The 27975-nt window shown below is 44.1% G+C and overlaps 1 protein-coding gene across 10 annotated transcripts in view; it reads right to left on the bottom strand.

Moving 5' to 3' along the window:
• LOC138487712 (adiponectin receptor protein 2-like) overlaps positions 1-27975 on the bottom strand; it is a 1243553-nt gene that overhangs the window by 165208 nt on the left and 1050370 nt on the right. For all 10 annotated transcript variants that reach the window (XM_069614254.1, XM_069614248.1, XM_069614245.1 and 7 more), the window contains one exon: positions 10451-10520. In XM_069614254.1, the coding sequence (XP_069470355.1) occupies positions 10451-10520 (70 nt within the window). The remainder of the gene's footprint in view (positions 1-10450; positions 10521-27975) is intronic.

Consider the following 27975-nt stretch of genomic DNA (forward strand, 5'->3'; position numbering starts at 1 on the left):
TCAAACCCGATTTCAACCCCCTCACCCGTACCCTCAAATGGACCGATCACTATGCTATCCTCTTCTCATCCCTGAATCCTGTGCCCCCTTTCTCTCCCTGCCTCCGTCCGCCTACCCCAGGATCCAGCTCTGGAACAAGGTCACCAGCTGCCCTGATCTTTCCTCCACCCTACTCTCCTCCCTTCCCAATCTCCCCCTCCAAGGCGGAACCTCCTCCCCAGACCTTTTCGACCAATGGCTGTCAGATGCTGTGTCCCCCTTAACCTCCACAAACTCTCGATCCCACCGCACAGGTCCTTCCCCCAGGTTGTTCAGCCCTTGCTTCAAATTCCACAAAACCCTCAACCATCGCTGGAACAACATTGGCAGACCAACCATTCCACCTAAAACAAAGCCAACCTGGCTATACGGACGAGAGCCTACAGATTAGAAATGAGAAAAACCAAACATGCCTTCTACACCTCCCGCGTCACCAATTTAAACAACCCATGCAAAGAACTCCACGAGATCATCCATCTCTGGGCTCAAGACCCTCTCTACTCCTCCCTACAACCCACCATATCCCAGGTACTGTACGACACCCTTTCTGACCATTACTTCACCATAGCATTGAAAGGAACCTCACCATCCACGCTGAACTACCAACCCCTTCTGCCCCTATACCGGCAGCCCCATTTGCGCTGCCCCAACTCATACCCTTTTCAGCTCCTTTTCTGCAATCTCCCATCCAGAGTTCTCAAAGCTTCTCCCCAATAGGGACCCCTCAGGTTCCCCTGCAGACACCTGCCACACGGCCCTCCTTAAAAACATCCTCTCCTGCCACCTGTGCAGGCTCCCTCACCAGATCTATAAATAAACCACTCACTAACAGCAGGTATCTTCCCACTAACATAGAAAACCTTATGTCAAACCACTACGAAAAAATCCCTCTCTTGACCCCTTCTTTCTCCTCTCCAGTTACCAACCCATCTCCAACAACTGCTTCACAGCCAAATTGCTAGACTGCATAGGAATACTCCAAGTACAGCCTCTTCACGAGGCCCACAGACTCCTTGGCCTTACCCAGTCTGCATTCAGACCCCTCCATGGAACTGAAACCTCCCTTGTCTCCATCTGAGATGACTTGGCAGCACAGCCCTCAGTCTGCTGTTCTTTTCCTCATCCTCCTTGACCTCCGAGAGCAGCCTTCGACATAATTAATCACTCCAGCCTAACAAACAGACTTTTTGACTTAGGCATAAGGTACTCTGCCCACAAATGTATCTCCTTTTCCCTCTCTGACCACTCCCAAATCCTCTCTCCCATCCTTTCATCTCTGCCCTCTGCCCAGTCCCCCACTGAGTCCCCCAGGGAGCCTTCCTCTACCTTTCACCCCTCTCCAAGCTCATTTGTTCCCACAATCTCACCTGTTGCAATTATGCTGACAGCACCCAGATCATCCTCAAGATTCCCAACTCCCCCTCCTTACCCTACCCAGACCTGGTTTCCTGCCTCTCAAACACGGACGTCAGTTTGTCACTCAATCGCGTGTCCCTCAACCCCAAAAAAACAAAATCCCAATCTGCGACAAAACAGTTCTCCTTCCCCAACCTATCCCTTGGCCATATTATTTAGAATCCGTGCCCAGTGCATCCCTCAGTCAAAACCTAGGATGCACTTTTAGCTCAGACCGGACCCTCTCCCGTCACATCAATATATTCTCCCGATGGTCTGCATCCTTAAGCAGATCTTTCATTATCTCACCAGCCCCCATAGAGTTTCCGCAATCATGGCCATCATCCTTTTCCGCCAAGACTACTCCAACTCCCTCTACCTAGGCGCGTCTACATACCAACTGAAAAAAGTACCAACTGATTCATAACTCTGCAGCAAGGCTCCTCCTCGCATTCTTCCCCCAGAGAGCACATCTACCCCACACTCAGAACACTCCACTGGCTGCCCATCAGCTGACGGGCATCCTTCAAAGCCAAGTGCATTACCCACCATGCAATTCACAAGGCACAGAATGCCTCTGAAAAGAAACTCACTCGCTACCGCCCCACCAGAATCCTCAGACCAAGCTCTGCAAACCTCCTGGTAGTCCATCCTTTCAAGTTCTCCGGACTAGGAGTTACTGGTTTCTCAGTCCTCGCACCCACTTTTTGGAACTCCCTTCCCTCGCGTTCTGTCTCACAGAAGATCACTTGGCCTTCAGCAAAGCCCTCAACACCTGGCTGTTCCATCAGACTTCCTGATTTCCCCGCCTCTCGCACACACATCTCATCCTGCAGCTCCCCCCCCCCCAATTCGCCATCCACCTTCCTTTCTGTCAGTTACTAGCCTTTTCTTTCCTTTCAACCACTTTGCTTTGCCAACCATCCTTCCTTGTGGGACGCCAAGCACACATGGAGGACTCAGGTAGTCACTCCAGTAACTTGCTATCTGGTCCAGGGGCTTCAGAGTTTGACCATCCAGAGGGTAGAAGGGTTTCTTTCTGGGTCTTTTAATTTTTTAAACCTATTTTCAGTGTCTCTTTGGTTTTGGCATTAACTCTTATTTTCAGAGCAGGACAAAATTCCCAAGCCAAGATGGAGGATGTGACTCTGCGCAGTGAGATTGGTTCCAGAAGGACAAAGACTCTTCCCCCAACATTCTAAACTGCCTTTCATTTGTTCTAGTCCAAGAAACAGGTCACGTTATTTTAAAAGCTCTATACTTTAGGCCCATGTTTTCCCCAGTCTAGTTTAGGTCGTAGAGAATTCAAGAAGAGGATTCAGCACAGAAGAATAGGGGACAGGAAGGAGAAGAAACCGGAGAGAGAAAACAGTTGTTGCGACTGAAAGCAGTCAAGTTCAAGTTGTTTGTCTCGCAATCTTTTCCCAACTAGTTGCTAACTGTACATCATTGTTTTTAATGCATTAAACAAGTATTCTACTACAAGCGCTGAAACAAGTGTTTTTGTCAGACTATCATTTACATGAAGCGTGTGTTTTTTATGCGAGGCGAACAACTTTCAGCACGTCGAGCTGTTTGAAGAGTGCCACGTGATCCTGTCAGTTTACCGGGATCGCAGTCTGCTTATCCCGGAATGCCTCATACAGTGTTTCACTAGCGGATAGGAAAATGACTCCTCCGCGGTTTGTGCGGAGGCAGGCATGGGAGCAAGAAGGATGGCTCTTTGTGAAAGTAAGAAGCCTGACTTCCAGCGCGTCTTGCTCGACGACAGAGCTTCCTTTTGAAGCTTTTGGTATTTTGGAGCCCTCTAGTGGTGTCCGTTGGCAAAGGTTGATTTTTCTTGCTTTTCTTGACAATCTCCTTTAGGAGAGCACAGACATTCAGAGAGCATTGCAGTTTCTTCAGTAAAAAGAGAAATAATTTCAGTGGTCCGACAAAGTTGTCAAGATAGTCAAAGTTGAGCAGCAATACTACTGATGTGTACAATGACTTTAGTCTTGAAATCTGATTAAAACACAGTGAACATTACCTGGAAGTAAAATCTCAGTTTTTAAAGTGTTTCCTTGAAGACCTTCTAGTGAAGTAGACAATCCTCGAAGAAACCTCTAGTTTTTCACCCTCTTAGCTTTTGCAGAGGGAATTCAGGTACAATGAGTGATGTCTGGGAAATATAGGGGAAGGGTAGGAAAGGTGAGCATATGAATTAAGTAACGTGTTCTTTTTTTCTCGCCCACATGCAGATATCTTTCAGAACCAAGGCCAGGCATCTTAACAGTTTATTATTTTATCCACTTCCCCTTTCCGTTTGGGGTGTTCCAAGCTCAGCTAGTCTGAATTAGGTTGAGGGCGCGACACCTTGAAGGGACTGGTGGGTTCAGCGGCTTCCGAGGACATCAAGTGTATAAGAGACCTGAAACGGAACGAATCCTGACAGTGGGCCAGGTATCACACTCATGGACTTTGAGGGTGGGCAATCCATTAAAAGGTACCGTGTCAAAATCACACTGATTATCCTGTAGGACGACAATCAGGCAGCTCAGACCCCTTGCTCGTGGTTGGCACTGCATGTAACCCTAAAGCACAGGAGGTTGGGCCATGCCGACAAATGCAATGATGAAACGGGGACCTTGTTTTTGCACTAGAAGGACCTAAAGATGGCAATCTCTCACTCTAAGAACTTCTCAGAGGGCGAGTATTATGCATTCATCTAGCACTTAAAATCACCTGTGAAATGTAGCATTGCTCCTTGTACATAGATGGAACCCTTTAGTCTAGTATACCTCTGCTGTGCGCATAGACAGTCCAATTAGACATGGGTGATTAGCAGGGACTTGGCCACCCTCGCATAACTTTAATGGCTGAAATGCACACACGCATAATAACACCTGTCAAATTCTTCCTAATTGTTGGACTGCGGTCCCTCCGAGGGGAGTTCAACCAAAAGCATGTGGGACCAGAATTATGGTGAAAGGTGCTTTAACAAAAAAGAGTGGCTAAAGCGTGAATCAGGGACCTATGTGAGAGGTCAGAAATGAAAGCCGAGCACAAAGTTGTAATTTCTTTGGTTAAAGACATTTATTAAACAAAAATGGGTTGGGAAAATACCTCTCTGGCCCTATCCTAGAGAGGAACTTCCCTACCTTGAAACCAAAAACAAAGAATCTGTGTCAGGATGTCAGTAAACTTAAAAGCCGTCATGTCCAAAACGGCCTATCCTGACCCTCACACTACAAACAAAACAAAGGGTGCAAGGAAAATGTCTTTAACTTGAGGTTAGCAAAAGTGTTGAAAACCAAAGTATCAAAATGGTTCCAACAAAAATGTTTAAAGGTATAGACCGTTGGATCCAGAGGATGGTCTCCTTCCCCTGAATTCGTAGATAGGATGGCAAAAATGTCTCTAGATAACAGTTCCTTTGTGTCTTCACTGGATTCACAAAATAAAATGTCTCTTCAGTAAACAGTTCCTTCAGATCTTTGCTGGACTCACACAGTTCTTTTTTAAACAATATGTTCTGTAACAATCTTTCTGTAGTGTTTATTGTAGCTTGATGGATCACCTGACATGCTCCTCTGCCAGGAATCTTCATACAATGTTAGCTGTCTGGTGTACTTGCCTGCCAGGACATCTTTATGTTTTTCACAGTTCTTTGGGTATACCGCAATAGCATGTATGAGGAGGGCGTGGTATCATTTGTTCATCTCAGACTTCTTCCCCACATTGGCATTATGTGTACTTGATTGGGGATTGCCTTTATAATTTGTCTGTATTCAAATATGCCTTTCATTATTGGGGTTTGCCTTTATGCTCTGCCTTGTCTGCATTCAAACATTCTTATTAGTGGGTATTGAATTTGTACTTTTCCTTGATTGTATTTAAACCAGCTTTGGGTATTTTCTACATCAGCAATCTCGTACTGTTCAAACACTTGTTGGTAGGCTTTTCGAAATGCCCTGGGGCCCAAAGCTGCTTTGGGCAGACTCACTGGTGGTGTCCAGCATCTACGACTCTGCTTGGGCCTTGGCGGTGTGGCTCCTTCACCTGCTTTCCACTCAGGAGTGTGCAGACTCTCCCCCACCGACCTGCACGGCTCTGGGGTCACACCCCAGCTTCCCCTTGCGGCCCAGACTGGAGACTGCTGCTTCTGGGAATTGCTCACCCACCAGCAGCTCCTGCGTGGCTTCAAGCGTCTTCACGACCCTCCTTGCTCATATGCGGCTTCTCTCCTCTTGTGCAGGCGGCCTTACAGCGTCACACGTTGGTGAGCCTCAGCATGAGGTTTGATGTCCTCTCCTGCACTCTCCTTTCCATCAGCGCAGTTGACATCTTTAAATGCCCAGCGCACTAAAGGATTGGAAAAACAACCAGTCTGCATGTTGTACTTTGAGCTCCTGTCCCTTTGTACAAGCTCCCTAGTCATCCTCCCAGTCTCCATACCCGAGTGATTATGGGAGTTGGACGTCATGGGTCTTTTAACTCGTGGATGGGTTTTTTCAGAGGTTTCACATAAAGACACATTAGAAACAAAAGATGTTGTGTTTGAGTGCAGGCCTGACCAGAATAGTGTAAAGAAAAGGTTTATTGATTTCATCTACAGGGGGGAATCGCTAGCTGACAATAGGCCATTAAGGTCTTGGGGGTCCTAGGGTTTTCCTAGTGGGAAAAAAGAGGAATACTGTGCGTCATCCAATGAAGTCATGATATATCCCCGGTATTTGTCTCCTCCCATGTGATCCCCCATCATACAACTGCTCCCAGGGTCAGGATCTGGCCACATGGGAGGAGGTTCCTGCCAGTGAATCTGGGATGACTCCATTGGAGTCATCACAGCTTCCTCTGGAAATACCGGTCTACCCTAACTAATACAATCTTCAGGATATCCTTCTTGGCTCAAACTCCCACTCTCATGGATAAAGCACCCGCCTAGCTGCTTGACTTTGCCGAATAGCAATTACTTTCACTCCTTTCTTTCGGGTACTGACTAGGCTCAGACGTCATCACCATCTAGTCATAGATTTCCCTCCTGGGCTGGTGATTATGATACCTTTTATGTACTCCTAAAAAGTAATTTTTCCCACCAAGTTGCTCAGCATTGTCACGCTGTGCAATTAAAACTCTCCAGCCACAAGTCGCCCTCCAGGGCAAAGATGTATTTTGCCATTTCTCAATGGCTGGTCTCTTTACAGCTTCTTAGTTGTAGTCAGCAATTGGATGTCTAATTGCTCTCCTTCATTGTCTCTGGTCTCTGACACTGACAGAGATATGGCCCTCAAAGGCTGTTGGTGTCTCTACGTCTCTTTTCCCTGCAATGGTCTAAGATATAGTCATCTACAGATTTCTGAGCTTCTCTTGTCCTATTACCTTTGCCAGGATTTGAGATACAGACCCCACAAGCTTTCTGGTGTCTTTCCGTTTCTACTTCAGGCGCCTCAGAGTGTCTGAGCTATAGTCCTCTGTAGGAAGTTCCTTCTCTCTCAAGTTCCTTCTTTTGAACTCCCCCAGTATCTGCCTTTCTTCTAGGAAGTAAAGGAGTCAGTCCAAGCAGTGCAATGGGAGTAGGTGTCTTTCCCGTGTCTGAACGGTCTGGGGATAATCGTCTGGGCTAGGCGTTGAGTATCATTCTCTTTAGGGAGGGAGGAGAAATTACTAGAGTGAAGTTCTTATCGCGGACACAGTTTTGGCTTTCCTTGACCATGCTAGGGAAATCTCTGCCCAAGCACACTGCCATCTGCTGTTGATTAAACATATGTTTGGCTCCTGTTCCATTTGTGAAGAAGGGTGCAGAATGAATCTTCTCTGGGGTCACTGCTACCTCTGAATAATACCAGGGTTGTACCAATGATGAAAGTGGGAGGTGAGTAGTTGGGAGATCCTTATCTCTGAGGCCATGTTTATGTTGCAATCCCTTTTGGGGCATTCCCATTACTCATTGGACTTTGTATTGCTTTACTATAACATTTGGGAAGAGAGGCCACAAAAGATTGTCATCTCAGAGTATCTCACAGTGTGGATAATGGAAGGGCACCATTATTCCTTCTCCTAAGTCCATGATTGCAAGGTAGAAGTCATGCAGCATTCAGCCCTGCTCTTTAGAGGCATGCCACCCCAGGATCAATTACATGGTTCGGGGGAATACCAGCACAACTTCCCCAGGTAACATTTCACAAGGTGGTTGAGCATACCTGCTCCCAAGAATGCCACAGAGCAATACATGATGGGACTGTCACACAAAGCATTGTGCATTAGAGATTAAATCTCATTACTGAGATTAACATTTTATGGGACTTGAGTATGAGAGAGTGGTAAAAACAAGGACGAGACAAATAAGAGATGGAGAAGAAAAGTGACAGACTAGAGCCTATAGGTAGCACTAGGTAGACTGGGAAATTATCCATCTCATTAACCCAAAGCGATCTGCATCCAGTGGGCAGAGGATTTCAGGTTGCCCATTAGGGCAGGCACCTACTAGTTCAATTTTGAGGGTCACTGGTTGGTTCATAGAGTAACTGTATGTGATGGGCTTACAAACCCCCTTTCCACACCAGTAATAGCCAAGCCTGTGATAATCCCAATGTATGGTAGAAGTAATTACTCAACACTTTGAGTCAGTTCTGTCACAGCTCACTTTCCGTGTTTATATACATAATACCACAGAGATAAGGGCTGAGGTTGGGACCGCAGGATGGCGTCTAGGGCTCGAGTTCGGCTTTCTTTAGGATTGTGGTGCTCAATCCTTCCCACTCTGCCCTAAAGCAGATCATACTTCTTGGCAATGGTCAACCGCAGTCTCTGGGATCAACAGTGCCCTGCAAGTCTTTCCTGGCTGTCGTTGGACTTATAAAGATGATGCGATCTTCCAGAAGTTGCAGTTTACCTGGTACCACCACTCCCTGTGTCACATTGATGACAGTCAGGATTCAGACTTTCAACGTTAGACACCAGGCTAATCAGACTGCCCCTTCCTGTCAAAACTGGTACCTCAACTGGCAGGGCCTCATAGTATGTAGCTGTAACCTTAGGCCTCTTCACCACTGGACGACTTCCCATGATAAAGTTTCAAGGAACGGTCTCCTGCTGTGCCCTTTTCCTCCTTGCACCTCTTGCTTCCTTATGACCTTTACTCCTTCTTGCTGTACTTTCCCTTGCTTTCCTATGCCTTCTTTCCTACATTCTTGTTCTCTTCCCTTCACTTGCTTGTGAGTATCTCTTTTCCTTTTCTTTCTTCTGCACTTCCTCTTCTAACTCTCAGGATCCTGGTTGCTCCGCAATGCTCTAGCTTGTTTCTGCTTCACCTTCCCAATCCCTCCCTTTTTCTCCTCCTCTCTGTCACTTCCCACCTCAACATACAACCATGCACTACTCTGCACCTGCACCACTCTCTGAGCCGTGCAGTTGGCGAAGTTCGATCAGCTACGCATGTTATGCAAGCTTGTACGGGCATTTGGTACAGACTGCACAAACTACCGTTTTCCCAGATTACTTGAATTAGCTAGCGGACGGCCCGTAGCATAAACATACATCCGCCATCTTCAATTTAGTCTCCCAGCTTCTGCATTGAGTGTTTGTAAAATATTGTGTTTTGCTCCCATTTGGCATCCACAGTACACCACGGGTGATACTTGTAACTTTGAGCAATGACGTTTCCCTAACTGCGTTTTATGGCTCCCAGTCACCTGCGGCGTTGGACACGCTAGCAGCTTGCATCTAGAACTTTGTGTTTTCGCAGCTACAGTTGTATTTCTCAGGTAGCCCTAGAGATTTCCAGACATTAGGACTGGTCCTTCAGCCTCAATGTGACATCACAGTCTGCTTTGTTTCTTTCATAATAGGTAACCATTTGAGTTAGATTTATGGGCCTCAAGTCTTTGCCTTCCATTCTTAATTTCAGTGGCTCAATGCAAAACAAAACAAATACTATGGTTGTGATGGATATTTTATGATGCTGCTATCACTATCCTGCCATCTGTTGTAATCCCTGTAGTGCCAAAACCACCATAATAGTAAAAGGGGTCTCAACATGACACATGTCTCCCAGCAGTGGCGTGTCCCAGATTCTTTTGACTGGGGTGACCCAAGTGGGGAACTGTTTTAGGCATGGGTGGCATGAAGTATGAGGACACACACACATAATGATTATAGTTTAGGATAATGGGGTGGCACCTGGGGTGGCAAATCAGATTCCAGGGTAGCACGTACCACCCAAGGTCAATTCCTGGACACACCACTGCCTCCCAGCAATCTGCATTTCAGGCGCCTTTCAGACATAGGGATACAGAAGCAGGGGAGGCTTAGTGAGAGTAAGACCATCGCCCCATGAGGCTATTTTTGACATTGGCAGCTGGGTTAGTCAAGATCCCTCTTAGGTAATAAGGCCACTCATAATGGGATGCTTCCCTGAGTGCGCTAGCCTTTCCTCATTGTCGGAGCAATGAGGCACTCAGAAAGCAGACTATACCTACGGTTACTAGTATACTAATCTGCAAGATTGCATGACCTGTGTACATTGTAAATATTTTGTGTGATTTTCAGTGTTTAGAGCTATGGCTTTTAATAGACCAGAAACTGTCTTCCGTTGGTCTTCAGCAATGTCATCAAAGCACAATGAATTCTTACGAAACTGCTTTCCAGTAAAGCAATACAAGGGATTATCAAAACACTGCATGTGAACATTAGTCAGCGTGTCAGTCGGCCTGCTTTATGAGTGTCTAGAAACAGAACTGATCAGTGGTCCTTCTAGGTATGCTACCTATGGAGATTGAAAAAGTGAGATACCACATGAGGCAAAGATAGACGGCAAATGGGGAGATGGAGACATAGAAATTATCAAGATTACAAGAAAATGTAGAGGGCATGGTGAATTGTAAAAAGTGGGATCCATGGAGCGGAGAATACAGATAGAGATAGGATGAGGCAAACAGACAGGTGAAGGGGAAATAATGAGTGGTGCGAGAATGAAATGCTGTCGTTGATATTAAGTTTAACCAATCACACCTCCTCTACTCAGAGCTGCCCTTACCGGCTGATAATCTTGTTGTCACCAATTACATTGAATCCATTGCAGGTTCGGAATATCGTGCGTTCAGTGCCTGAAAAAAAGAAACAGAATCAATCAGCTTTGTGCATGATTGATACAAGGTCTGTGGGTTGGCAATTATCGGAGGGGGCAGTCAACAACTGAGCAGGGTAAGTCAGTGGATATACTGGAGGAGAGTCAGCAGAAGACACAGTAGATTAAAGGCAGATGGGCCATCGGGTGAATGGGAACCCACATGGAAGACTATACTCAGCGAACAGTCTCTAGTTTGGTTACTGGGTCAGTGGCAGTAATGTAGGAGGAGTTGCTGGGGGCTCTGAATTACAGGGACTTATTAGTTTAGCATGCACAAGCACATGTAGCTGTAGTGTGGGTCCTGGTGTGGTTTTTAGTGTGGGTTTTAGACAGACGCAGAAATTCAGAAATGCGCAAGGCATATGGTTGCCAATGCATAAGGCGCAGGTGGGAAACACACAGAACACAGAAAATGCAGAGTGTACGTTTTAAATTGCATATTATTTCAGGATGATATTTCAATTGACTGAATAGCACTTAAAATAATACTAATATATTAACATACTAATCCAATCCCAGTGACATGTAACATGTCCCTTAATAAAAATGTAGTGCAAATGAGTTTATGTGGAATAGCCTGGAAAGTTTTGAAAAATCCATTATGGCTTTGTAAAATTGAGTTTTGTGCAGAATGAGCTTGGTGCAGTAAGTTAAACAAAACATCAAATTCCGCTCTGCTGAGGCTAACCATTGTTGAGTCAGGAAGCGAAAGAAGAAATGCAACAATTGTTTTTCATAAATGCAGTTACTTTATGGGGAAAATACACTGAGCAGCACAGATGATGTGGGTGCATTCAGATGGGGAGGTGTCGCATTGATTGACAGAAAAATCTCTTACAAAGGCTGAGAGTGGGTGTAGCTGGGGCAAACATATTCAAACGCTGGGAGAGATATCTTTGGGCTGAGATGAGCTGGCAGGGAGACAGACTCAAGTGCTGAGGGCCGTTTGATGTGGAGTGAGTGCTTATCTACGCGACCCTGGGTCAGGACAGGCGAGCAGGCAGAAGAAAGGTTCTGTGCCAAACGGAAACAGAAATATCGCCTACAGATTCAGGTAGATATGCAGTAATTGAGGTGCGTGAGAGATACTTACAGGTTTTGTGATAGAAATAGGTTTGCTTTTTAAAGTAATTTACAATCTATAGTTTATGTGGGTTCACATTTATGAAGTGAGTCTTTGTTAGATGACAGGCTTCTAACTGCTAAAGATTGTGAGAGAAACCTTTCAAGGCCTCCTCGCCAGGCTGTTGCTGGCAAGCCAGCAACAAATGTGTAAGTGAAACTTACCATTCGAAATGCTATTTTATGTGTGCCAGCACTCTAATGAAATGCATTTGATCAATGGCCAAGTATAAGCCATTGTAAAGTAGTATTGCATAATGTGAATGTCTGGACAGTTTTGAATTTTAACTTCCTATAAAAATCAAAAGGTTTAAAAACAAATTGAGTTTGTACTTTTATTATGTGTCTGAGTGGTTTTTAGCACATAGGCTGAGGTCCAACAGATGGTAAGCCTATTTTACCACAGGCGGTAGTTCACATTACCACATGTGGTAAAGCCTAAAATAATTTTTTTTGTGTGAATTGAGTTTTCAGAAGTGCTAGATGTGTGTGTATACAATTATTTGTTTATGAAATGATCCATATGTTTTGAAGCTCAGCTACAAGGGCATACTTCAGTATTGTACATAAAATACTGCAAGAAGGGAAGGTATACGTTACCCACCCAGAGTGTAGCAAGTCTGATAGTCTGTTATGGTGTGGCCCTGGTAAAAATACATTTTAGGTAATTTTCTGAAGGTAGTCTCACCACCGTAAAAAGAAATACCCCAACAAATTACCACAAGAGATACTACCACCATAAAACACCACTCTTTACCAACATAATAAAAAATACCACAAAGTTAGGTATAACCCCCAAAATATATCCCACAGTAATAAGGCAGTGGATGACAGGAGTGTTGAGAAGAGCAGAAAGAGGGAAGTAGAGTCAGTTTTGCCTTTTATATATTTTCAGAGAGAATGGCCAAGGAGAAGAGTGGATGAGAGGACAGGATTACTTTCATTGGGTGTGCGTGTGCAATGGTCAAAGACAAACCGAAGAATGACAACAGGGAGTGGAGGTCTATGGCAGAAAAAGGCAATGAGGGGGGAGAGGAAGGGAGGGATGGAGAGGAAAGAAGGGGGCAAGAGGGAGGGAGAGGGAAAGGAAATCTGTAAAACGCTCATTCTGATTGCTGCAGGCTAATACCAGTAGCAATCTTCAGCAATCTACTACCAGCCTTCAAGCAGCTGTGTTTTGTAGAACTATCTAGGCGCTCACACAAGCTAGCTTCAGTGAGTTACTCAGAACCTACAGATAGGACAATATCTGGGATTCTTCACCCCTCAGGGCATCTTCAGGGGGGGGTATTGGAGTGCAGAGTTACTTTTCCATCCAAGGTCTCTCGCTGTAACTCTTTGGAATCACAGATATGCTTCTCCTCTTGATCAGGTGAGCTCCCCCTATTAGTGACACTACTTAAGCACACATTAGGAGTCGCTGTTAGTACACCAACCTCTGCCTATGCACCAGATTCACAGGTATGTCACGAGATTGGTAGAAAATGGCTATACGGATGCTTAGTCCTAAGAAGAAACAACAGGCTTCATCAAAAAAGGCATTATCATCATAAGCCTCTGAGCGTTCCATAGAGGCTTCCTTACCCTACAATCCGCATGTAAACATCTCTCCCAAGACAGGGTTTGAAATCCCTGGGAGCTTGGAGCTACTTCGCTCCTGCTTCTTGCATAGGAGAGCCTGTCTAGCTTTAAAAAAGAGCTACCAGGAGCTACTTTTGGCTCCCCAGGCCAAATGGTGCCTTACACACATGCATTTATGAGGCATTAACTGACTATTTTAGAAGGTTAATAAAGACAAATTAAGACACATCTACTACACCTTCAAACATAAATGGCAAAAAGTTCAAGTGTGCATAAATTTGATTTGTGGTGTGCTGTATATTTGCACCTGGTTTTCCGATGGTAGCCCCTGATTAATCGGTGGTGCCTGAAGCACTGGGGCTGGTTTTAGTTCCCCTCATCGAATCATAATTTCAGGCCTTGAAAGAAGTTTCAGCCCCATTTAACATAGTCACCGGTTTGTTCCCTGAACCAGCTGCCATCCTCCAGCAGAAGGCCTTCTGATGTTGTGGAATCAGGATTACTATCGTCAGTGGATAGGTCCGGTCCACAGGCTGTGACTCTCTGGCCACCGCTTACTCATTTTATTTATTTTTATTTTTTTATTTGATTTACTCAGTACCCTACTGCAAGTAACCACCTCATACAATGGAATCAGTATTCTGTTATTCCAAGTGAGCCTTGGCCCAGTTCGTCACATGGTCCACCTTACCAACAAGGTCTCCTCAGAATGTAGCCTCTACTCCAAAAATGTAAACACTTCATTACCAAGTGAGAATGTTTTGAAAGACTACCCCTACTGGTTGTGACCTTACTGCACCGCTGCAGGACCATTGGACTGGAACAACTCCTACAACTGATGCACAGGACAAACTCAGTGTCCTTCCATATCCAGCCAAGCCTTTTCATACCTGGACTGACAATGAACCGACTAAGGAGAAGACTAACAACTTAATGCAAAATTGATGTCTGCCATATCCACCAAGCAGCCAGTCAAAACTTTTTTCTAGAGTTTTCACAGATTCCAATCACGATCACATGAGCGCAGGTATAGGGCAGACCCTCCATCCTCCCCCACCCTAGCTGGAAAACAACATGGTAACATCAAGGGCATGTTACCCTCCTACAGGGCCTCGCTTGACAAGCAAATAAAGTGACATGTTCGGGCTCAAGGATTCCTTAACAACAATGGAAGGCACAATCGACCTAGTCCATCAAGTTTGGCACCACATCACGCTGGACTCCTGGATTCTCTATGGCTTTCTTTATTTTCTGGCTACTTCTCCCCACTCTTCTGCCTTTGCCCAACAACAAGTTGATCTGTATGAGGGCAAAAGAGATGATTCCACGTTAGAAATCCAAATAGGACCTATACTCAAAGGTTCCTCACAGTGACGAAGACAAATGCAGGTCAGTGAATGATCCTCACCCTTTCAGATTTCAACACCCACCATCCACCGTCCTTTCTACACCAGAGCTGGAGCTCTGTCCACCCACCCAGCTGCAGGACCAGCTCCCCAACACCTTCACCTCTCCGGGTGCCAAGGTAAGCTCTGGGCACCATTATAGAGCCCGAGCGAACATCGCGGATCTTTTCCTCATCCCGCGACCTAAATTAGAAATTTAAATCCATCCGTTGCTGTTGCAAAACCCACTTGCTGCCTTTAAAAAAGAAACGGGGATTTTTCCACTTTTTGGCCAAAATCGAGTGCAGCCGCCATTGTGCACCACGAGGACCCTGCACACTCCATGATGGCCGTCCAGGCCCCCTGCACCCTCACCAGCCAGTGCCTCGGACCCAGGAGCCCTGTGATTGGCAGCCAGTCCTACTAACTAGCCAATCATCCTCGCCGGCTAATGAAGGAAGGCACAGGAAGAAATGCACCTGACTGAGCTGACCGAGCTGGACATGCTCGAGTGCTCTACTCTTTACGCGTGCCAATCTGCTCTCAACCTAAGGTGAGATCTACACCCATTATGCGATCGCCGCTTTCCCCTCCCGTAGCTGCAATTAGTCAGCCTCTCACGCTGCCCCTCAGGTCAGATCGACACCCAATGTACAGAGTACCATGCTTGCACCTAACTCGTACACGCCTGTATCCCCCGATTACCGGAGCTGCAGCTTAATCACTCGTTTGATGAACACTATTTGCCTTGTGACCTCTCGCTGGTCTCTCACGATCCATGGCACATGAACTGCTTTCCCATTACTGACCATTCACTGCACACTGCGAATACACAGCTGTTATGTGATATATGTGCCTAATGTAAACTTTTTGTACCAGCATTGCATTCTCAATTAACTGCCTGCACCTGCTGATACCCATTACAATCCAGCCAACCTGGTGTTAACCATTGCTTCTAGATGACTTTAGATTAGCCATTGCTCGCTGTTAATTTGCGCCGTAACTTCTTGCCGCGAGTGGCGATTCTGCTCGTCGCGCTGCATAATTAAGCCTTTTAAGATAACTACTTGGTCCGTTACCCATATCTGCAAACCCTGTATCAGCCAGATCAGCTGCAGTTCGTCCTGCACTAACAGCACACTTACAATGCTCCTTACTATGCCTAGCACGAGGTCATTGCTTCCACTATAATTGATATATACCTGCCTGCACTTCTTTGCATAGCCCGCTTTAACCTGCCTGCAATTTGTGTCACCCAGACAAGTGACTGGATATTACATGCTTATATCTGACCTCTTTACGGCCTGAATCTGCCTGGTTTTCGCAAATGCAACTTGCCCTATAGTGAACAATAAATGTATTATGTGCTGCCTTCTGACTTAGCCAACTGCAACATATGGATGCAATTCCTTACTCTCTGCCAACTTGCATTTAACGTAATGCACATGTCGCTCTATGTATTGGTAGTCAACTGTTGTTTACATGAATTAAGGTTAGACATTACATTTGCTAGTCTGCCCAACCTGTACTACGTGCTACTAATTTGAACTTATGTACTGCCTGTGCCACTAGCCTCATGCCATCACCTAATGTTATCCTCTGCATTCAGACATAGTACCCACTACACGCTCCGATTCCTCCATCCTTGCCCACAGACTTAGCTTACTCCCACTATGTAATGGTGCCTGACCACAATCCTCCACCTACTATACACTTACACTAGATGTTGGACAGGCCAGCCCCATCTACATACTAACCAACCCACACACAATAGCACACCTAAATTGGATATTACTCGCACCTTCCTGACTACTACTATGGACACGGTCAACCCTTACTTGGATGACCCAGCACTCTGGATACGCCATTTTGCTACCAGACCAATACCTAATCAACCTTGCGCTATTACTAATAGAAACCTCAGAATCAAATCTAGAACCACCCGACTAAAACAACACCCATACCTGAAGCTTTATAATAGATTATCCCCACCCTGTAACAACATCACTAACAACTACGCCCTTACCTTACCATGCTCTCACCACCCAAGCATCTCAATGAGAAACTCCAGATTAGGAGCACGACTGCGATTTAAAAACCCCCAACCACACACCCACAAGAGCAAGAAACCCCAGCGCAGTAATAATAATCTAGCTGATCTGGCCACTGATTCAGACAGCAAGCTAGCCCCTTTTACCATACATGGCCCTTATCTGCCAGCGCAAAAAACTCCTGCAAAAGACACATTCATCAAAGTAGCCTTGGTGAATGCTACGTCCTTATCCGCCCACGCACTGGACATCGCTGACTTCATAACTCATGAAAACCTTGATCTCCTCGCAGTTACGGAAACCTGGCTTAATGCAGCCTCTGGACCATCTTTGGCCCTTGCTATACCAAATGACTATGCTAACATTAGATGTGATAGAAACACCAACCAAGTGAAGGGAGGAGGACTTGCCATCATCTTCAGAAACACCTACGACATTAGAGTCATTCAGGATGTTCAAATTCCTTCTGCCGAATCCTTGTCCATCAAACTGCCTCTATCACCTAACCACACAGCAACAGTGCACTTGATCTACCGACCACCAGGACCCATTTCCTCATTCATAGAGGATAGTGTATCCCTTGTATCCACCAACACTAAACCTAATTCACAAACTATTCTACTAGGGGACTTCAACCTTGGTTTTAATGACTCCACAAATAATAATGCCCGTGACCTAGCTAATGCCCTATCAGACTTGGGTCATACCCATATTATTCATGAGCCTACACATATCAAAGGAAGAACATTGGACTGGCTCACTAACCTTAACTGCTCGATCGATCTTCTATCCAATGATCCATGTATTTGGTCCGATCATCATAAAATAACCTTCTCCATCAAAGCCAACACACAACACCCTGCTCCTATCATCGCTCCAGCCACCCGCACTAGAAATAAGAAAGACATCACACCAGATAAACATCTACCGCTATTACTCCCCCTTCTCGATAACGTGGCCACTGCCGACCCTCCAGTCTTAGTTGACATTTACAATCAGACAATACTGAAAGCCTTGAATACCATCGCCCCCCCTAAAATTGCGGAAACCTAAACCTCAACGTCACCTGAATACATGGTTCACGCCGCATCTTAGAGAACTACGTAAAGCTAAGAGAACTGCAGAAGCACACTGAAAAAGTGCCCTACAATAAATAATAAAAATGAACTAACTCTAGTAACTTCTAGCTATAAAGAAGCTATTATACTCGCCAAAAAAGACACATACAACAAAAAGATTGAACAAGCGGAATCTAACACAAAAGAACTTTTTAAGATTCTAAAAGAATTAGAATCCCCTATCGCCCCTATTGATAAATGTGTCACAGATGCACTATGGTGCTGCAATACCCAGATGGCACTTCTAGATAAAATCACCCGTTTACAATCTAAAATCAATGTGAAAAAAGACCTGTTACTCGCTGACCCGGATCACAAACAACTTCCTAACAAGTCACCTACCTCTGAGCCAACCTGTAAACCATTTAGTTTCTAACCCCTCTCAATTTAGGAAGTAGAAAACATTATTAGGAAACTCAAACCATCTAATTGCCAAGGCGACGCATGTCCTGCTCCGATTATCAAAGCAGCAGCTCATGAACTAGCACCATTTATTACTAACCTTATCAAAGCCTCCTTCAAAACGGGAGTAGTGCCCGATAACTTAAAAGACGCCTGGCTCATCCCACTAATCAAAAAACCCACTCTGGACCCAGCCAACCTGTCTAACTATAGGCCGATAACAACTGTACCCTTCTTACTAAAGATACTAGACAGAGCTGCCTACTTGCAAATACAGGCTTATCTAGAAACAAACAATCAACTGGGACTAAAGCAATCCAGCTTCCGACCTAGACATGGGACATAAAATGCCCTAATAGATCTCACTACCAAGATTCAAATTTTAAAAGACAATGGCAAATTAGCACTGCTCTTACTGCTTGATTTGTCAGCAGCTTTCGACTTGGTCAACCATCAAACGCTTTGCCACCACTTGAAATCCGCAGCTCACTTTTCCGATGCAGCCACCGCCTGGATCAGCTCCTTCTTGTCGAACAGAACCATGAGGGTCTTTTCTCCTACTGACTCGGCTGAACCATCACCAGTCCCTTGTGGTGTCCCGCAAGGCTCTTGCGTGTCCCCTACCCTCTATAATGTATTCACAAAGCCCCTTTTTGATATCCTGGACTATCTCGGTGTCACGTATACTAATTATGCGGATGACACCGAGATACTCATTCCTATCTCGGGCGACTATGAAACTGATAGCAAAACCCTCAATTAAATATATGCAGTAATACAAGCGTGGATGGCACACCATGGACTTTGTCTCAATGACGAAAAAACTGAGTTGATTATCCTGGGGACTCACGCTAAACTAAAAAAACTAAATACTGCTTTTAAATCGTTCACGATTGATGGTAACCCCATCCCTGTCTCAAATAATACTAAAACCCTTGGTATCTACCTCAATGCCACCTTATCCCTCACCAAACAAATCAATGCAGTAGCCTCATTAGCGGCCTACACTTGTAAACTTATTACCGCATGCAGGCCGTTTATCTCCACACCCAACTGCATTACTCTTGCCAGAACATTAGTTTTGTCCAAAGTAGACTATTGTAATGCCCTATACTTAGGCACAAGCCGCAAAAAAATTCACAAACTACAAGTAACTCAAAATAACGCCATAAGGGCAGTCCTCAATATCCCTAAGAAGTAGCACATTTCTGAGACTAGACGTATTCTGCATTGGCTCCCAATAGAGCACAGAATATCCCTCAAAGCCCTTGCCATTACCCACAAAGCTAGGGCCAATCTTGCACCTTCCTACATCTCTAACCAACTTACCCCACACACATTTACAAGACCACTTAGAACTGCCCAAGTAAACACTATGTCCATACCGAAATTCAAACTCCATAACTCGGGAGGAGTTAGCTTCCCTGTACAAGCCTCAAAGCTATGGAACACACTACCTGCTCCAATCAGGTCTGTAACCTCCTTCAACCTATTTAAATGCAACACCAAACGCTGGCTTCATGACTTGGACACTTCGACAGCCTAAAGCCTTTGATTTACTGCCTACCTTTTGTACATATAGTAAATAATATCTTTTTCTGTCTCTCCCGAGGCCCAACGCCTCAAATTGCAACATGTATGCTTGTACTTTAATACCAATGTATGTATTTATTTGTAACCGCAACTACTGTAACTGTTGCCTATTGCTTGCTAATGTAACTGTACTCTTATGTAACCTGATCAAAAATGTATGCGCCCGTATGCCCCTGGGCCGGCTGCGCTTTATAAATAAACCAAATACAAAGGAAAAGTTCAGAATAGAATGTGTATATGCACATCGCTATGCGGCCTCCACAGTGCAACTCCTAAGATTTGCAAACACATCTCACTGCAAGCATTTCAGCCATATACTTTGGTCAGAGATCAGCCTTACAAGACTTCACTGAGGAGTTGTCAACTGCCACAGCTTTTTAGTGCAAGCAGAGTACACAGACATACCGGCATCCATTCGAGAACTTCAAGTAATCAACCGTCTCCAAATGAGACTCTACAGTACATCCAGTTATTCTGGGACATCAGACAAGGCTAAGAATTCCTCCCTACCCCCACAGAGAGTCCTCTCTCTGTGGCTGTGAGGTCCATGAACTCTCTTAGGCTAAGGTTTGTATGGCTACAGATCTATCGCTGCAGACATTGTTGCACCTTATTGCCTTAGGAGTGCTAGGGGTTCCTAATGCTAGACTCTACATGTGAACCAACCAGGGGCCTCTGGTGGCCAAATGGAACCAGGAATAACACCCTTTCTAAGAAAATGTCCATCCCTAAGTATGAAAAAGAAGATTATATGATGGTGACACGAATCGCAGTGTATTGTCACTTCGCCTCAGAGGGGAGCATTTAATTGAGACTGGGCAGATGAGCCCACTACGCAACATTCTCCCTAGGGGTGACGATCATCAGGACCTCACAGGGAGAGACTACCCTTCTGGGGATAAGGACTTCCATTTCAGGTTGAATCATCAAGAACACCCTGTCAGGGTCCCACTGAGCAAGTTGGCTAAAGGAAGGTTTACAGCATGGAGCAGGTGGTCAGGGAGAGGGTTCTAGATTCTAGTCATGAATGCAGCCATTTGCAGTCTTCTTCCTTAACTCTAATGTAAGGCAGCAGGAATTGTCCCAACACAAGATGGTGGCTCAGCAGAACAACAATGATTGGATCTGTGCTCTGCTGAGGTAGTTTGGAATCTGTGCAGAGGTTCTAAACTGCCTTTCATTCACGACAAGCTCATAGAAGGTCACAGCAACAAGAAGCTCCTGAGAAAATTTAAGCAGATGTTTTCTGAAGTTTGAAAACTAGGAACAAGAACTTCATGAACAGAGAGACCCAAAGAATGAAGATTCAAATAAGTGACAGTTTAAAATAAGGAAAAGAGACAATGTTTTAGAGAAGTCAAAAGTAATTGAACTAGTAACTGTTTAGAGACTTTCATGAGGAACCGTGAATGAAATGTCAGTTTAATCCATTGTAATTTCTGGCTGAAGTTAAAAGTTTAAAGGTTTAAGTTGACTGTTTCCAAACTGTTGCGTCTAGGGCTAAATACTGATGCAAGTTGGCTTTTGCGCACAAGCAATTACAATGATCTGGAGGCCAGCGTATCATGGGAACACAGTGCACACAATAGTTTTAAAGGACCTTACGGTGTATCCTTACATTGCGTAATCTGAAAGAAAGCCGCAGTGAGACGGCTAACATCCCCGTTCAGCTGCGCAGCATATATTCATGTGGTTGTTAAGCTCACCTGGTCTCTGCAGAGGTGTTGGGGCACGGTTGCAGCCCTCCCTGAACTTGAATCACCCCCCTTCAGGCCTTTCCCTCAGTAGAAAATCTGTGAGCGGTGGTACGTGGTGATACTGCTCCTGCGTGGAGATAACAGTGTGTGAGTGCGCCAATCTGTGATTGTTTTACCTCTTGAACCCTTCACCCCAAAGTACGGTTCTGTGAGCATACGCCGGTCCATAAAGCTCACCTGTGAATTATGGAAGATAAGCTCTCCGTCCTGCTACTTCTGGCAGGGGCACGTCAAATGGGATCTACTTCCTTCCCTGATCCCTGATAAGGATTAGTCCAGTCCAGCTGCGACTATGCTTCTCCTTATGATTGGTAAGTCTTTCTTGAGCTCTTGTGATGCTGTTCGCTCCGTTTAATATCTTTATATGTTGCTCCTATTTATGCCCACAATAATGTCTCTTCTGTTTTCTTCCCTTAGATGGAAATGCGGCCTGAATGCAGCTGTGAGAAGCGAGACTTGGCCGGATGGAAGATGAATGCTACCGTAATGTTCGACAGCAGGTAAGTGATGGTTTAAGTAAAAGTGCGAAGTATGGCGAAGCGCAACCTTAAACTGACTGTTTTTTCGATGTCTAACCTTGTCTTCTGTTTTTCCTTGCAGGTGCTGCTGTCGACGATGGAGCGTGTTGTACTGCGGTGCCAAGATGAAGATTTCGGCGTTCCGGAAAGTGTAAAGATGAATACTTGGTTGGCCGAAGAGATGCACAGGTAAAAATAGCTTCCCCCAGTTGGTAAGTATGCTGGCAGGAAGCAGGATGTCCAGGAAGCAGGATCTTCAAAGGTAAGTCTGACCTCAGGCGATAGTGAGCGTTCCACTGCTTGCAAGTGCAGAATAACACGAAGCGTCTGTCTTGAGGATCGGGGCAGCTTATATAGCTGAGATCGTGGGCACGCCCATTAGGGCCGGTTTACCAGCCACACCCTGCCACTCCTAGAGAGTGAGCAGGTGCGAAGGCAATCCATTAGCAGCCACACCCAAGAATACACTCGAGGCTGCTTTATGGATGGAACGCTCAAGGTTAATGCATCTGAAGTGCTATGTCCATAATAAAAGCTTTTCGGTGTTAAATGGATGTTCTTGTTTAATTTTGTTCATGAGCCTGGCGCCTCTAGTGGCGTCGGACAGCGGGCATCAGATTCACGTTTAGTTCAGGATGCGCAGCAAAAAAATAGAATTAACACTGGAGACAATTGCGCAGCGTGTTTTAGCAGCGCGCCTCATTCAAACTGGAGTAAGTAGCTGGAGTTTGAAGATTCAAAGTTGAAAAATTACTAGAGAGACAATATAGTGGAGTTGAAATAACACAAGGAAGTTAGTAGATAGCAGAGAGAGCAGTGCAAGAAATTAATAAAAAGAAGTAGCCCTAGCCTCTATCTGATAAGGAAGCGATATCCGACGATGACCAGGTTCATTTTGTCGGTCAGGCTACAAACTATTAAGGTGCTGGAAAACACGAGTGGTATCCTGCGAGCGCAAAGATTATGTAGACTATGCGAGAGAACCATCGAGGCAGCTAGACACCTTTTAACACAATGTGATAAATTAGGAGCATTATATAAGTGGGCGTACGAAAAATATAGCAACACGAACTCCGACATATTTTGGAGTGATCTGTTTGGTGCTAAGTCATCAGTACTAAGTTCTTCGGCATTGCATGTGTGGGAGGTAGTTAATAAAAGGACAGCTAAAGCAGACAGGGATAGCTCCAAGCGATCTTAAGATTGTTTTATACGGAAAATATGTATATGAATTGTATGTTTTAATAATATGATTGCATTTCTATTTTTATAAATGTATATGTTTTACGGTGTAAGTGCAAAAAGGATGCAAGACATCTAATAACGCACTATAATAAATAAAAATAAATAAAACATTCTATCTACATACTTTTAAGTAAAGACTCAAGGAAGAAGTTTGACCAGTCAGCAGTGCAAGAAATTCAAGTAAAGAATTTAAGTAAAGAGAAAACATTAACCAGTAGGTTGAGTTTGAATAAGAAATGCAAGTCTATCAACTAGAACTACCTTCAGGCTATGTGGCGGTAATCAGGTAATATGGAGGGGGAAAAGAGTGTAAATAAAGGGAACAACCAGAGTGATAGCTCATGTCTAACCATTAGATGTACTTATTGCAGGTTTCCTGATATCGGATGTTTTGGAGTTGGAGACGTTTGGAGGAGACCTGATCTTTGTTATTTTATCCACTTCCCCTTTCCCCCCAGATCAGTCAGCTCAGTAGTTCTAAGTAAAAGACTGCTGGGAAGACTGGACTAAGGGGTCTGGAGGACTATCGTCTGCTCCTGCAGGATTCTATCCTGGAACCTGATACATCCATGCTTCAGAGAAGTCCATCAGAACAAACAGTTTTTATTATAATGTTAGTCCTAACATTCATTTTGAAGAAATGTCTGACAAAACCACTAAGACAAAGAAGAGAGATAAGTGAATAATAGAGATTACTCTGTGCTCTAAAGTAAATCCAACTGTGATGAAGGAGCCCAGGCAAGAAAAAGAGATTACTCAAAGAGTGAGAAAAGATTGATATTACGCTGGGGAGGACCCAGTGATTAGCTATAAAAAATAGAAGGACTGAAGATGGAGAGTAAATCCCAGAAAGTTCGAACCTGGGAAGAGCTAGGAGCTGCTGAGGACCGGGAGAGTCCCAGTCATGAAGACCTGGCTAGTGGAAGTACCAATGAGGCACAGGGAAACCAGAGATCTGTGTTGTGTATGAGAAGAGAACCCTGAGGAAAGGAGGACCAAGTGAGCAGTGGCATGACCTGGGAAAGGTGGACTGTTCAGTCCAGAAACAGGGCCGACACCACTGCCGCTGTGGCTACGCAGAGCCACACCAAAGAACCAAGAAGAGCTGGTGTGACCTCGGAGGTCGTTCTGACGCAGAGAGTTTTACCGATTATGAAGAGACCAAGAGAAGATTTCTGTAAAGCAAGTTGTTTTGGGGGAAATAAGAAAGCAAAGGAATACAGAAAGGCAAAGGAGCACGGAAAGTCAAGATCAAGAAAAGAGACATGTGGGTTCCTTTAAAGTGTTGGGGAAACGGAACCTTAGAGACACTCAAGAGGACGTAGCCCTAAAGGGTGAACAATAAATATTGCAAGGAGAACATGGTCATCTCTAAAAGGAAAGGGGATGCCAGGAAGGTGGAAGAGTCCCAGAGAAGAACTAAAGGAATAAATCCAAGAACTATTTGAAAATCATCTGTTGGGACCAAATAGCCTATTCAGGACAAGGAAGTCATTCTCCTGGACCTTTGAAGTTTTTTTCTTTATTGGTAGGGCATGAATAGATTAGCTTTGAGATGTAGGACAGACTTTACTTTTTGGACTTCACTACTGACGACGTGCACATTAGTTTTGTTAAGTAGGGAAATCCATAGAATAGGGATAGATAGGTCACTTTCTTATCATTGCAAATCATTTGTTGATTATGACAAAAAAAAGTCTTTCTCCTTCTTCTGACCTACCACAGATGGTCAATGGAACAGAATCAGATGGTTTAGTTCTGTCTTCCAGGAAATTCCTCGTTGTTTGGCTGTGGTGAACCCTAAAGATTCACCACCTCTGCGACCCCCAAAAAATCTTAGAATTGGAAGTTGTCTTCACACCAATCCTAAGTTTCTGTCCAAACTGGTGTCCGAGTTGCCTTTAAACCAGAAAATGGACTCGCAGTTCTTTTCTCAAATTCAGATTGAGAATGAACAGCCCTTGTACAATCTGGATGATAGTAGAGATCAAGCATTTTATGAGAGTGACCAAAATGTGTCCAGTCCTCCAATCATCATTTCATACTCATGGCAGTGCTATCACAGGTCAATATTCAGCCAAAATGGGCCAAGTGAGATGTGCTCTATAAAGCTACACTCTAAGAAAAATTGCTTGTTTCAGGGGCTTCTTTCCCATCTAGTTAGAGCAAAGGCTGCCCCTGTGACTTTCTAGAGTAGTGTTCCTGGAGGATAACTTCAAGACTGCTAGTAGAGAGATTCCTCACACCTTATCTAGGCACTACTCTTTAGTCTACAGCTTAAGAGCAGAGGCCACATTTGGACTGGCTTCCCTTCTTATATTGTTTGTTTAGTGGTTCAAGCAGTGCTGGATCTTCATTGTTGACTGTTTTTCAAAAAATCTTCTCAGAATTTCTCTACCACAAGTATGGAGGAAAGGGGATAGGACGTATGAGTAAGAACAATTTTCTTACCATAGTGACTACAGTACTTCTAGTCCATAGACACCTTTCTTACATACAGTCCTTCTAGCACCCTACAGGAAGAGCCACCTCTGGTATTGCTGAAGTACTCGTCAGGTTTTCACATTATGTACCTCACCTTTGCAAGGGTCCTATGAGATTCGGGCATTTCAGACATTATTTCTGGAGAACTAGAAGGGGAGGGTTGTTTAAGTATTAGATTAACTCTGGTTTGAGAGTAGTAATTTCATTTTAAAGTTTGTTCATCTTCCCTTAACACATTTTCACATAGAAAGATGAAATTCTGCCAAGCCAAGATGGTGGAACACTTTTCCCGCAGTGATTGGTTTAGATTACAGCAGTAAGCATTGTGTTGTCATTTGGAATGTTCAGTATAGTTCTAAACTGCCTTTCATTAAAGTATTCATCTGAGTAGGTCATATATGTTTTAGCTCTAGTTAAAATAAAGTTAAAGTTATTATTTTAAAGGGCGTAGAATCTTTTGTTTTAGTTCTAGTTCGAATATTAGAAATTAAGTCAAGAAAGAAGTTGAAGAAATCTACAGTTGAAGATTTTCCAGTGAGAACCTGTTTGCTGAGCAGTAGAATTGTCTTGCTGATGAACAAAGTCTAAGCTAAGTGAATTTCTGTATTTTAATGAAAACTCTGAAAATAATTTTAAGACTTTGAAAAGTTGTATTTAGTGCTTTTATTTTAAAAGGTATACCATAATATTTTTATGAGGAAACAAGGTTATTTTATGGAAATACAAGAAAAAGATTTTGTAATTCAATTTTTGCGAGTAAGTAATGTTTTGTACTAACTAGGCGTGCGGATCATTATCGCCGTGTTTCTAACGTTTAACAACTTCAATTAACCGTCAAACTTAACATCTTAGTTTTCGTATGTTTTGCGAGTTTACGTCGCGTATTGCTGTGATTATATGAGCGCGGGTTAGAAGAAAGGACCTTACGACGTCGCTCATGCGTCGTGGCCATTTTGGATTTATTTTTTCCTGCGTCGCGTTTCATTACGGTATACATAGAGCAATAGACATTCTTTTGAAGATAACACATCGGATTTGGGAGTTTATCAGTTTCTTTATTGAGCGAGCACTTCATAACTAAAGATATTAACAAGATACATTTATTTGTGGAAGAAGCAGCGAATTTTCAGAACTTTAATATTTCAGCTGATTTTTAAAGAGACTTCAGAAGCTATAGAAGGTAACCTTGCATATAGAGAATATATATATATTTTTTTAAAGAATCACACAGAAGCTAAATATTCTTAATGCTATAGTAACAACAATATTTTTTGGGTATCATTTTTTATAGGACTTCTAGAAGTAAAAGAGAGAAAGAGAGAAAGAGAGAAGAAAGACAAATAGAAGAGAAAGTTAAGTATCTACAGCCAGCAGCAGAATTCTTTCAGAAGCAGCGTAATGGCAAATCATGCTTAGGCAACAGGTAATTAGAGAAATATTTACAGTAAGAGTGTAGTCAGAATGTGAGTTGAACATTATTTAAGGCTGTACTTTCCTTTTAGGAACTCTATTGATCCAAAAATCTGCCAGTGAAGACAGTCTGAAGTACCTGCAGTAGGGGTTCTTGTTTTTTGTTGTTTTCTCCATTCCCCTTTCCCCTTGGGTTTGCCTGGCCAATAGTTTTATAGTAACAGGATTGTTGGGCTGGCAGGCTTAGGGGGTATGGTGGGCCAGCTTCACTCCTGCAGGATCCTACTACTTCAGTATTCTGACAGTACTGTGGTGTAATTTGGGAAAGGAGGCAGCAGAAGGAAATGTGCGAGTGCATGTGAAGAGACACACTCACTTTTCAGCAAACTGAAATGCTACTGCTCGTACCATGATTCGGTCCTGTACTCTTCCAGAGGATGAAAAGGACCAGGAGCACAGTATTGCTTACCATGAGTAACTTGTTGTAACCTCACTAAAAGAACTGTTAATCCCCATGAACATGGATGTCACTGTATGCTTATTATATATTTTTGAATGTTACTGTACCTTTTCTCTGGGTCTCTGTGATCTGAGCCCACCCCACCATCCCCATGTATCTTTGGGTGACCATGAGAATGATGCCAGTGGAAACCACCCACGGTTCAAATTTATTCCCAGATGAAGCAATGTATGAAACATGTTATGTTACCTGGGATTTGTAAAGAACACACCTGCCATTAAATCAACAAAGCCCACTTTTGGTGTG

Source organism: Ambystoma mexicanum, chromosome 9, assembly GCF_040938575.1.
Source record: "Ambystoma mexicanum isolate Mex_15411 chromosome 9, UKY_AmexF1_1, whole genome shotgun sequence".
In the NCBI taxonomy this organism is placed as follows: Eukaryota; Metazoa; Chordata; class Amphibia; order Caudata; family Ambystomatidae; genus Ambystoma; species Ambystoma mexicanum.